General features: G+C 34.4%; 1 protein-coding gene across 1 annotated transcript; it reads right to left on the bottom strand.

The window, feature by feature from the left end:
* Positions 1-10,046: 10,046 nt before the first annotated feature.
* LOC112801444 (probable membrane-associated kinase regulator 2) lies at positions 10,047-11,964 on the bottom strand. Its single transcript, XM_025844164.3, has 2 exons — positions 10,527-11,964; positions 10,047-10,409 (listed from the first exon to the last, which is right to left on the bottom strand). The coding sequence occupies exons 1-2, from the start codon at positions 11,737-11,739 to the stop codon at positions 10,306-10,308; spliced, it is 1,317 nt and encodes a 438-aa protein (XP_025699949.1). The 5' UTR covers positions 11,740-11,964; the 3' UTR covers positions 10,047-10,305.
* Positions 11,965-13,579: the final 1,615 nt, after the last annotated feature.

Genomic DNA, 13,579 nt, shown 5'->3' with positions numbered 1-13,579 from the left:
ATTATCCATTTTAAAAACAAATTTAATTATAAAATAGTTTAACTATAGTTAACCTAATATTCAGGACGGACCTACCTAGTGTGATAAGGGGGCACTTGCCCCACTCTTATTTTAATTTTCTTTTAATATATATATATATATATATATATATATATATATATATATATATATATATATATATATATATATATATAATATGTCTTATTTTAAATTTTAAATGACTTCATTACAAATAAATTAAGTCTAATTATTTAAAGTCTCAAATCTATTTTATCTTTTTATTATTTTGACTATTAGCTAACCTAATTAAATTTAGTCTTCTTTCATTTTCAAATTCTAGCCATCACTACTTCTTTATTCTCTTAAACCCTCTTCTTAGTTTCATATTTTCAACCTTTTTTTTTCTATTCCTTTTTTAGTGGTCATCTTCTCTTTATTAAAAAGTAAATTTTAAATTTTTTATTTTTTATATAATTCTCTAAGACTCTATGTATCTTTCAATTTCATTATTTCTCTTTTTGATATTTTCAATTGCAAATTTTAATTCAAGCAATTATAATTTTAGTATTAATCTAATTTTTTATTCTCTTCAAGAATTTATATATTTTATTTTATTCTTAATTTAGTTATCCTTGTTATTTATTTATTTATCTTTTGTTCTATTTTATTATATGTAATTATGTTGCATATAAATTTCTAAAGTCAATTGGTCAATTTACTAATTTAGATAGAAATAGTAATAAAAAAATATTTCAAAAAATATCTTTCGTTCTATTTTGTTATATGTAATTTTTGATTTTTTGTATACAAATAATTAATGTGCACTTTTATTTTTTTTAATTTGAATTAATATATCTTTTAATAATAATGTATATTTTTTTTTGTCCTCCTAACATAAATTTTTTGGGTTCGTCACTGCTAATAATCAATTAAAAAGTAACACATCACACAATTATAAAGAGTACGGTAAAATTTACTTAATTAATATTAACTCTTAATTTAATTTGAGTTTTGATCATCAAATTAATTAATTATAATATTTTTTTAAATTATAAGAGTTACATGAGAGCTCTTATTTTATAATTCTAGTTTTTTTTTAAACCACACATGTATTGATGAGATCTAACAATATGTAGAAAGAAAAAAAAAGAAAATTGAAAAACTAAAAGAACTAAGGGAAAAAAAAAACACCAAAAATCTGAATTTGTTTTTGCAGGCAAAACTAATTCAGCCTTTTAGAGACTACTGCCAAACCATCTCATAATAATTGCTCCAAAATTCTATCTTAGAGACACTTTAATTTTGATCATAACTAAGCTTTCTTATTTAGGGACTTTTGTTACTACCTTTTTCTTTCACTAGAAAAATTTAAGTCAAAAAAGAAGTGTAGTTGTGGTTGCCTTTCTTTATATGTACTCTTTTGTATCATCATGGGAATTTAAAATTATTAAGAAAAAGATAAATTTAAAATTATTAGATGTTATGTTCATTTTAATTTCAATACTTGTAGATATGAAGTTAGTTTCTCCGAGAATAGAATCACGAACAAGAAAATATAATAACCAAACATCACCGTTTAGAAAGAAGAAAAATGGTAGAAGAAATTATATATATTCTACACACTCACATTATTACTATTTTCTGAAACTCATCATCATTATATATATATATTCTGGATCAACAGTAGAACACAACTTTAAAATAAAAAATAGATAAGATATTAATTCAATAAGAATGAATTGACTGAATTTTATTGTAATTAATGAAATTAATATAAAAATTATGTAATTTTATAAATATGTAATTTTATCATAATAATATAATATATTTTATTTAATGTAATAACGTAATATCTAATTATCTCAGAAAATTGCTAGATACCTTGCGCAACTTCTTTTTGTTAAAAATAAAATAAGATCAATTATTTATGGAAGGTCTGTCACCTCTCAAACCTGAACTCTTCCTTCGGCATGCAATTTTTCGAGTTGTAGTTGTTGACACTCAATTGATATTTCAACTCAAATAAATATTGATTCTTTGAATGTCAACATAAAAATTGTGTCCATTTGAATAATTAGATAAAATTAATAAGAGAAGTAGTTTGACTTTTAGAATAAATTTTCGACACTAATGAGATAAATTTTGACAGTAGTTTATATTAAATTAAAAATTAAGTCAAAGGGTCAGTCAAAAATATAAATTTGAGCAAGAAGAGCCGATATCAAAAATTGCCAACATTTGTTGGTGTTAGATAATTTTTTGACTTAGATGAGTTTTGACTATAGAATTTTAAATACAGATTATATCAATCTGAAAAGTTAGAGTTAATAACAGATATAGATGCAAACAAAAATTGTACAAGAGCGTCAAGGTCGAAGATTGTCAAAGCTAGCAAAAGAGTCGAAGTCGAAGATTTCAGCATAAGTAGAGTCGAACTCGAAGTCAAAATTAAAGATTTCAACACGTAAAAAAAAGTTGAAAAGCAGTTAATGTTTTTTCTTGAACATTAAGACTTTTACTTTACTCTCAAGTTGAGTTGACTATTATTTGATCCTCAAGTTGAAATGAAAAATATGGGATGAAAAGTAAGGAACAAACTGCAGAGTGAATGTGGGGAGAACAACTACCAAATTCTTCCTCTATAAATAGGAAGATTGAAGTCAAAACAAGCATCCATTTCAACCTACTCTAAAGCCACATCAAAACTTGTAAAAAATCACAGTCATACTGATGCACGAAAAAATTGAGTGATTATACATGTAAGTGTTGAATGATATCACCATTTTTTTTCAAGTTTTTTATTTTTCTTTATTTCCTTTTTGTTTTCCTATTTTCCTTTAAGTTTTATTTTCTTTTGTTAATTTTCTTTCCGTTATTCCATCGTTTCTTTCGTTATCTCTATTCCTTTTAAGTTCATTGTATCTTTTATTATATTTATTTTCATTGTTTTTCCGTTATTTTGTTTATTTTTATTTCATCTTTAATTTCATCTTCTGTACAAGTTCTTCGATTACCACTTTGTAATTCACTCTACAATACCATTTTGTAATAGATCGATTCAATCGAGGCACTAGATAAGTAAATCTTGAGTCGAGTTCATCCTTTGAGAGAGAAATCATATCCGCTCCCCGAATGAGATTGTGATACAAGCTCATTTCGCCACTATCTGTCAAAGTCGACGAAAAACAAGTAAAATAAATTAGCACGACCAATGGAACCCTGGTTAAATTTTTGTGTCGTGTAACTTTGCATGCAATTGCGAAGTGGTAAGATTGTAAATATGTCTGATCGTGCCTGTACTTCGACTGATGGGTCGAACTCTAAAGGGGCAGGCGAGGCCAGTACAAGAAATACAGGAGTTGAAGTTAACCCTATAGTAGTGGTTAATGTGGTACTCCTGTTGTGATTACAAAAGGACAACCTTCGACATGGCCTTAATATGAATTGCCATATAATTATTCACCACCTTTTGAGGTGACAATGCATCCTGGGAGTGGTAGCGTGAGGACTAATCCACTGTATAATCTCATGCCTCCTCTTGGATACCTCACATGGGGAGGGTATAAACCTAATGTTCTCAACTATAATGCTTATCAACATCTTATAAATAATCCCCATACTTAAGAGTCGATATCCGTGCAGTCAATACCTGTGCAGCAACTTCAACCTACGGTGTCAGGATAAAATACCATTTCAAATGTAATTTCGACATCTAAGCAAGTGTCGACTAAACCAAGAAGGTCGACGACTACGGCTAGGGGAGAATCTATTTTCCTTGAGATGTCGAGACATATTCCTACAAGTATAAATCCCTCGAACAAAATCGAGTCGTTAGCTGTGTTTCGATAGCAAATAGAAGATAGTCATCATGACTTAGTTAATATGCTGACTCAGCAAATGGTTACAGTCCTAAACTCTAATATTGAAAACAATACTACTAGGATAAAGCAGATAGCTCGATGTGTCGATGATATTGCAGGAATTATCAATCGACCCTATAATATCCCTCTAAGTGTCAATGTAAACAATCCTCCGGTGACATTGAATAAAGGAAAAGATCCTAATAGGATATTGTATGAAGCTAGAGCTAACAATGTTACCCAGACTTATGGGCAAAATATTACTCGGGCTGTTGAACAAATGCTGAATCGAGCTAGCCTCAATATAGAAATAACTAATCAATCCTATTTTATTTCTCCATTTTCTGACTATGTCTTGCAAGCTAAATTGCCAAGGGGCATAAAAGCTCTAAAATCTCTCACTAATTTTTCAGGAGAAAGTGGAGAGTCAACAGTCGAGCATATTGCTCGTTATACGATCGAAATAGGGAAGTTGGCAAGCAATGAATATATGAAAATGAAATACTTTTCCTCCTCTTTAACAAATAATGCTTTTACTTGGTTTTCAAACATGCAGCCCAACTTGACACATAGTTGGGTACAATTAGAAAGAGGTTTTTATAATCAATTTTTTTAGAGGAGAAATGAAGGTGACTTTAACTAATCTATTCATAGTCAAGTGAGAAAAGTTCAAGTCGATCGACGACTATTTAATACGTTTCAAAAATATAAGGAACAAATGTTTTACTCCTATTTCGGAACCGAAAGTAGTCAAAACGACTATTAATGGTCTCGACTTTTCTATTTGAAAGAAGCTGGTGAATCATCAGTTCCTCGACTTAGCTCAATTAGCTGACAAGGTTCAATAAATTGAGAAACTGAATAAAGAAAAAGAGGAATTTGAGTCAAGCGAGAAAAAATCCTTTCTCAATAAAGAAGTTGCTTTTTTGGAATGCATCACTAAAGAGGAGTCAAATAATGAAACTGCTTTTCCAATTGAATTAAAAGATGACAAATCTCCTTTATTAGGAGAAAGAAGTTATTCTTTCGACCTGACTAAAGCAACCAAATATTCGACATATTATTAAAAGTCAAGCAACTCGTTCTCCTTGAGGGAAAACGAATGCCTTTTGTAACAGAAATCAAGAATCGGAAGTTTTGTAAATTTCATCAAGCTCCTGAACATCATATGAATAATTATGTATATTTCAGGAATTTGATTCAGAAGGCAATTAAGGATGGTCAACTCAAGTTTGTTGAGAAACCAAAAATGGTGGTGAATACAGATTCCTACCAAGTACCTTCAAACTTTGCTGAAATCGAGGAAACGACTTGCTCGATTAATATGCTACTGTCGACATAATCGATGAAAAGAGTCAAGTCGAGATTGACATGTTTAAAGCTGAAAGGCCAATTTATTTGAAGGCTGAAAAAGATATGCTAGATTTTCTGCTGAGGCAAACTGATGAAGATGGAAGGATTAGAGAGATCAAAGTTGACAATGGACCTTGCTATGTCAAACAAATGAATGTTAGCTTCAAGGAATATCGATCTAGTGTTCGACCACTATACATCGATATGAGCACATGTGGCCCATCTCTCATTAAAGGGTGCTATGTGGGGACCCATGGTATTAGATTGGTCCCTAAGGCCAAGGAGGACTTGGCCTCCAAAGAAACCATCTAATGGAAGTGTCAAGGCACTAGGCTCGATTCTCAACCTGCATGGCTGAGAGGAAGGAGTGCACAGGAGAACATGCACTAGATTGTATATATGATCTTGATCCCTTAGAATTCAAGAAGTCTAATTTACTTTCTGGAGATTTGCACAAATAAACATGTCGAGCTTCAGACAGGATCCAGGTCGAAGTCGGCATCATCAAAATTCAAATCTCTATTTTCTGGAGAAGGAACATTAAAAAGTGGTCCTATGTTCTGGTCAACAAATTTCTGTGTCAATCCTATACTCTAGTTGACGAATTTCTGTATCGACTCTATGTCCTGGTCGACGAATTTCAGTGTCGACCCTTAATCCTGGTTGATGAATTTCTGTGTTGACCCTATACCTTAGTCAACAAATTTTCGTATCGACCCTTAATTCTGGTTGACAAATTTCCATGTTGACTCCATGTCCTGGTCGACAAATTTCTGTGTCGATAGTCCAATAGTAGAAGTTATAGCTACGGTAGTCGATCCTGACCCATATTCAAGACTAGATTCTTGGTGAGTTTCAGCACCACTAGGAAGAGGAGTGTAGCAAACCTATAAAAGAAAGGGTATAAAAGTTAGATAGCAAGTGAACATTTATTTAACAGATGATACTAACTTAAGAAAGATAATAGAAGAAAAGTTGTCGAAGTATGAGATGCTGCTGTTGATGGTGGTTTCTAAATCGGAGTCGGAACAAGGACAGACAAACTAACAATAGGCTGAAGAATTTCTGTTTCAGTATGAACAGGCTGATCCACTTTCCGATCAAAGGGAGTGTCGACATCAGCAACTTGAGAAGAAGTCCCGTTCTAGGATTGCTTCGACTGAGATGGGTTCGATTGCAATGCAGGTGAAAATTGCAAGTATAAGAGATAACGAGAACAATTTAAATGACAATGCAATACCTTCGAAGAGGTGGTAGGTCAAACTTTCTGAATCTTTGGTGATCCAATTCCCATCATAAACATATGTAAAACTTGTATTTTTTCACAAAATAACAAGTTTTAAAGGGCATTTGTTGGCACTCAAAATTGATATTTCGACTCAAGTAAATGTCGAATTTTTGAAGGTCGACATAAGAATTGTGTCAATTTGAATAACTAGGTGAAACTAATAAGAGAAGTAGTTTGGCCTTCGGAATGAGTTTTCGACACTGAGATAAATCTCGACAGTAGATTGTATTAAGCTGAAAATTAAGTTGAAGGGTCAGTCGAAGGTGCAGACTTAAGCAAGAAGAGTCGCAGTCGAAGATTGCCAACATCTGTTGGTGCTAGATAGTTTCCTGAACTTAGATGAGTTTCGACTTTCGACTATAGAGTTTCCAATACAGATTGTATCGATCTGAAGAGTCGGAGCTAGTAACAGATGCAGATGCGAGCAAGTCAAAGTCTAAGAAAGATGATGCAAGAATGTTAAAGTCGAAGATTATCAAAGTTAGCAAGAAAGTCGAAGTTGAAGATTTCAGCATAAGCAAAATCGAAGTCGAAATTGAGAATTTTACAATGCGGAAAATAAGTTAAAAAGAATCCATAAGTACAAAATACTAAAAAAACACACAATTCATTTCATTCATGTAACTAATGGTTCTAAATCATGAATTTAAATCTGAAATAAAATTAGAATTTATTTCTTAAAAGAAAATTCTTTTCTCACTTTAATGTTTTCCAAACACTCTCTTAGCCTCTTCAAGTGGAGACTTTACACAATAATGACGTCAATCCAACGTGGTTAATTATATTGAAGGATCTTTAATTTTGCTTTGTGCGTCGTCATGCAATTCATTAGTGGAGAATCTATGTAACAGAAGACGAATAGCCCTAATATTGTGAATGCTTTCTTGCTTATGTATGAAGTAATTCAAGTGCTGGAGTTAGTGAAAGTGTAGTATAGTATATATATTTTTTCATATATATACATGAGGAAACCCTTCAATTCTAATAAGAACAGAGAACTCTGCCAACTACTTTTCAGCCTCATTCTCATAATTTGCCTTTGTTTATAGAAATTTCTAAATGATGCCACAGGTTTTGCCTAGTAAGTTTCAGTCAGAGGAAATAATCACCAAATTCGCACTTCATAAAGAAAAGAAACAAAGCAGCAAATGTTTGGTGTACACTTTCGCTTGCTTTGTGACCCTCTTTGGCGTGTGTTTATGTTTTGCATCCGTCGTTTTGAGAGTTAGAGAACCCAAGATAGAAATCAAATCAGCTAAGATGATGCACGTTCGTCATATGCTTCCTTTAACGTGACCATGATTTTTTCTATGATGATCATCAACCCAAACTATGGCCACTTCAGTTTCCATAACAGTTCAGTGAAATTTCTTTACGGGGTTGTAAGTGTTGGTGAAAGGGGAATAGTGGGTTCGAGAGTGAAGGGTAGAGATATCAAAGAATTCAATGTGATGGTGAATGCAAGGTCCAGTAATAATATCAATTATTCAGGTGTAACGAAACTAAGAAGCTATGCGGAATTGAATGGTTATGTGCAAGTATTGAAGATTGTAAACAAGAGGAAGAACATAGTGATGGCTTGCATTATGACTCTCAACTTCACATCTCATTCGATTCAACATCTTCAGTGTTAGTTAAGGTTAATGCTAGCTAGTTAGACCAATCATGTTAATTAAATTGTTAGTACCTTTTTTTTTTTGGCTATAACTAGAAGTGATGGATTGCATGGGCTGGGCCTGTAACATATATCGCCGGTTCCCGAGTCTGATTCCGCTATTAGGCCTGAAAGTGAAGCTACAACAATAGTACGGCCGAAAGCTTACATGTTTTAGACCAAGAAAAGAAAAGTTGCATATATTTTTTATTTTATTACTGCATGTTGCTTATTTATGGGTATGGCTAACAAGTATTTTTATTTATTGTTAAAAAATATTATTGAAAAAATTATTCTTACTATAAATAATTTCAAAATCTTTCACCATAGATAATTTTAACAAATAGCTATATTCTTTTTAGTAATTTTATATTATAATAAGAATCACAAACTTGTGAACAACTCAAAAGTCAAATGTCAAAACACAACTCAAAAGTCAAATTACGCTTGCACGTTTGTCCTCTTAGGCGGCATACAGATCACTTATTATACAGTTATTCTAAGATAATTAATCTCAAACGTTAACTTTGATTAAACTCAATGAAGTAACCAGTTGTGGATTTATTATAATATATGTCCCAATTGGATTATGGTGTTGTCCCCTCCCAAAGCTGAATTTCATGTCGTGCAAGCGGTGGGAAAGATATGGTTCCCAAGTGGGTCCAAATTAGGGACCTCAATTACCAACCCAGCAAGCTTATGAACTCAAAAATGTAATTGTTGTAGGGCCATTTCCCACTGGGCATTAGGATGGGGTTTACAAATCCCTCTTATGTAGGACGTGGCAGGTGCTTAGCTTAGTTGAGGTATCTTGAGCTCCTACCTATTCGTATGGTTACCACAAAGAGACAAATTAGACATCCAATTATGTTATATTTTTATTAATATTGTACATATGTGCCCACACACTAACTTGATGGAATTTTTTATTTTTAATATTGGAGTGGCAGTGGTGTTTTTCTTAAATGTGGATTATTGGGGTGTTATACTTAAATGTGGGATTGTTTAACTAGAGAAGCAGAAATCGGTGCCAGGGATTTGTGAGAGGTACACAAATCGGTGCCAGGGATTTGTGATTGGTACACAAATCGGTGCCAGGAATTTGTGTTGGTACACAAATCGGTGCCAGGGATTTGTGTTAAAAAAAAATTAAAAATTTTTAAGTACAGAAATCGGTGCCAACGATTTGTGTACTTACACAATTTTAAAAAACACCAAAAATTACCATGTTAAAGTATATCACCACTTTTACTTCCATAACCAAAAAAAATTAGCCAACTTGATGCACCAAATTTCATTAAATGGACACAGCTCCAATTCCCATGCCTGCTTCTCTTCTGCCACCCTTCAGAAACACATGAATTGGAAGCCCCACGTCTTTTTACTATTTTGTTTTCCATCCCACCGTGCGAAACTCCATTTTTACCCCTCACTCCCTGCTTGGTAGAATGGTAGTTAGTCAAAAATATCTTTACACTAAGCCGAAAAGAAAATCTTACTTTCACTGCTCATGTCCCCGTCTTTCCCACTTCTCTGACCGCATTTCCCATCATCTCTAATGACTATGATGCTGCTCCATACCCCATAATATTAAAAGTTGAGGACTTTATGAATTCAACTGCATTGCTTATTTTTTATTCTTCTGATTCACCCGGATTAAAAGAATTAATAATTAGATTCATCGGGTTTTAAAATTGCGATAATTAAGACAAGTAGACAAGTATGTAACATGGCACTAATACTAAAGTATGAGAATTTAATTTTTGTACCCACGGACTCACTAGGGTGTTAGTGGGAAGAGAAAGCCACTTGACATGTTAGATTAGAGAGAATATGATACATAAATGGCCAATAAGAAGATAAAAAAAAAAAAAAAAAACATAGGTACACATAGAAAAGATCTGATTCTTCTTTCACTTTCTCAGAAAGAAGAGCTTTACAGTTTACACTAACAAGGGAACAAAAAAGACAGAGAGCCACTGAACTATTGGCAAAAGAGCCTCATTCATTCATTCTCATCCTTCTCTCTTAACTACACTAGTTAATAATAATTAATAATAAATTAATTAATTAACATAGAGATAAGAAAGTAATTGAGCATACAGCAACGTTTTCACATTTTTACAGACATGAGAGGGTTACAGTAATTTTCAACGACTTTTGTCCTTGCCTTCATTCGTAGACTTCCTTGAAGCTTCCAAGGCGGAGGCCATTGCCATTGCCACTTCCTCCCTCACACCACAACACTCGCTCTCTGTTTCAAAGTAACAACATTACTCAGATTAAATATAACAACAAACATTAATTTAATTAATTAAGACTTAAGAGTATGAAAGAGACAAAATAAGGGTCCACTGTTAAAGAAAAACACCTGATCTTGAAGCGTTGAAGGATCTCTTGCAGTGCATAATGGCGCCTTGAATCCCGTCCTGTTGCTGCAAAAGAGAATCATCACGCCGTTTCGAAGACACCGAAGCCGCCGGAGCAGCGGCTACGGCCGCCGACGACGCCGAACGACTCTTTCCCAAACGCTTGCACACTACTCTAAGCCCTCCTCCATGCACATTATTCCCCTGCTTCTCGGTCTTCGTGTTGGTTTCTCTGTTCTCGCCGGCATCGGATTCCGCTGCCGCCTTAGACGGAGATCCTTTCTTCTCCGGCGTGTCTCTCGGCGGCGGAGCAGGTTTATCAGCAGCAGAACTCAAGCTTAGGTGGCCGGAGAAGCCAAGTTTATCACCGTATCTACGAGAGACTCTAATGTAGAGTGGCTTCACCATCTTGAGATACTTGTTCATGACTTCCTTCGAAGAACGCTTCTCTTCCGAGGAGGAAGAAGGTGACTCCTCCGGGTTGTGCGAGTGCGAGTTGGAATGCTTCTTGTTGTTACCTCTGGAACTGTTATCTCTGCTGAAGAGAGACATGATTTTCACCTCTTCAACTTTGAACTTCACCGTGAAGTGCTTTCTCTCCGACGGTTGCTGCTTCTTCTGCTGCTGTGACTCTGTCTCTCTGGGAACGGAGTCGGAGGAGGCGCCATTGTTGGAGTCCTTGGGTTTCTTGTTGAGGCCTCCCAACCTGAAGACGCGTAATTTGGTGGCGGATTTGAACAAGGAGGCCGTGAACTGAGGAGGAGGAGGCTTGGAGTTTGGTTCGGAGGAGGAAGGGTCCACCTGCACCAGCTTTCCTTTGAAGAAGAGATCGTCGGAAGGAGAGAGAGAAAGGTTGGGATCATCGCCTCGATCGTTGCTTGAAGGAGACAGCGTAAACTTGAACTCTCTCTCGCATTCTTCAATGTTGTCGTCGTCGTCTTCTTCTTCATCTTCCTCTTCTTGGTCAGAGTGCTTATTAATGGTGGCGTTGGGGTCTTCATGAGAATGTTCGGGGTCATCAACTTCATCGGGAACAGCGAACTCTAAGTCAAAGAATGGACCGTCCGCGTCGTCGTCGTCGTCGTCGCTGTCAGTTGCATTATGGTGCGGACGGAGAATGGTGGTAGTGGCAGCGGCGGGGGCGGTGGCGGTAGAGGGAGATGGAAGGGGTGCGCCACCACCTCGCCAGTACTTGAGCAAACTAAAAGCTTCCATGGTTGGGAGAGCCAGTCCTACACTATCTCTCTGTTTCTGGGCTTGCTTTTTTAGACTCAAAAAAAGAAAAGAAAAGAAGAGAATGGAATGGTTGGGTGCGAAAAAGAAATGAGAGGAAAATTTTCCAAAGGATGGTTTGGTTTTTGCTTTTGGTTAAAATGGAGGTTGCAGTTAAGAGAGTGAGGAGAGATAGCTGAGTTTGTTTCGTTTCGTTTGGTTTGGTTTATTTATTAAATTGGTTTTTGTCAGTTTGCTTGGTTGCGGGTACAGTCATGTGAGACCGATCAGATGAATAAGTGGGAAAAAATTAAAAAGAGAGTAAAACCTTGCAATAATACATACTTGTACCTTTTTAGTTTTTATTTCAGACTCACTCATCTCACCTACGTACGTACCCTATTCATTATTCAATTCATTTCTGTATCTCTACCTGTACATCCTCTTTCAATGAATAGTCTCTGTCATTCATTATAAATAGTTAAATACTCGTTAAATTCGCATTAGTCTTTAAACATTGCGTGAATTGAATATTTTTTTTTTATTTATGGTACAGAGAGGTAGACCTACCTGTGTGTATGCTACTGAATGGGGTTCATCCTCTTCTCAGATTGTCGCTTCCTTTTCCACAAAGATCACATTTATTTATACTTGCCTGCTTTTTACCATCTGATCTTGTTTTTACAGAGTTTCATTCATCTATCATCTTGTTTGAAATTGCAAAATGAAAAGAGAATTGGCAAAAAGTTGTTATATCCAAACTAAGACCAAAGAGGACAAAGAAAAGCGAATTTTGAGAAGTCATTAGCACCATTTTATGTCTATCTAATCCAGTAACCGAAAGGAGGGGGAATTGAGATTTCGCCATTCCCTAGGCCAAAGATGCACTATGCACCCAGCACCCCAACCCTTTTTTTTTTTTGTCCTTTGGGTCTATTACGAGCAAGTGAGCAACTTGAAGGATTGGTTCAATTCATCAATTCAAGTCTTACAGAGTTACAATAGTTAGTCTATTCAGGGAGTTTTCCTCTTTTAGGCACATTATCACTACAATAAGTCTCCTTATTAAACTACTCACAATAATGAAGTAATAAACCTTAGACTTTAGTTAATAAACCAATCTCAAGTTAATAAACCAACTAGTTAGAATGCACATTATGAAGTAATAAACCTTAGACTTTAGTTCCAGGTATTGACTATAGATATGATGGTGTGGATCGGGTTCACCGGTGACCCACCAAAGATGGGCCTCCTTTCCACCCAGTGTAAATTGTCAAATTCGATTGCTAAAGTAAAAGTGTAAAACTATAACTCTTCGGAAAAAAGAACAATTATTCTACCTCTGTTAACAAAGAGGAAAAAAATAATACAACCATGCTAGATATATGTCACTCAAAGTCTAAAATAGAATATATATTAGAATATAAAATATAAATTAAAAATAAATTAAACTATATATATTTGTATGATAATTAATTTTAATGTCTAATTTTAGTATATAAATAATATTTTTAAAAATAAAAACCTGAATGATAGTAGCTCAAGTAGTCACGTGGCGTGGACACTGAGGAGGTGAGGGTGAGGACTGAGGAGTTGGCCCCGAACCTGAGTTCAGCCTTCAGCCCCAGATTGCTTTCAAATTTTTTTTTATATTTTTTTTATTTTTTGCCCTTCTTCTCAATGACATTGTGGCCCACAAAACACTAATTAAACAAAGTGATTGTTTTCTTTGAATAATATAGCTAAAGTGTCTAATATCTGTTGAATTAGATCTTAAATCGAAGTATATTTATACTCCAAATTTAAGGAGTTAGTATCAATATTCAATTAATTAAATGGTAAA

Source organism: Arachis hypogaea, chromosome 5 (assembly GCF_003086295.3).
Source record: "Arachis hypogaea cultivar Tifrunner chromosome 5, arahy.Tifrunner.gnm2.J5K5, whole genome shotgun sequence".
NCBI lineage: Eukaryota > Viridiplantae > Streptophyta > Magnoliopsida > Fabales > Fabaceae > Arachis > Arachis hypogaea.
The sequence above is the reverse complement of the archived record's forward strand: the minus strand, read 5'-3'. Positions and strand labels throughout refer to the sequence as shown.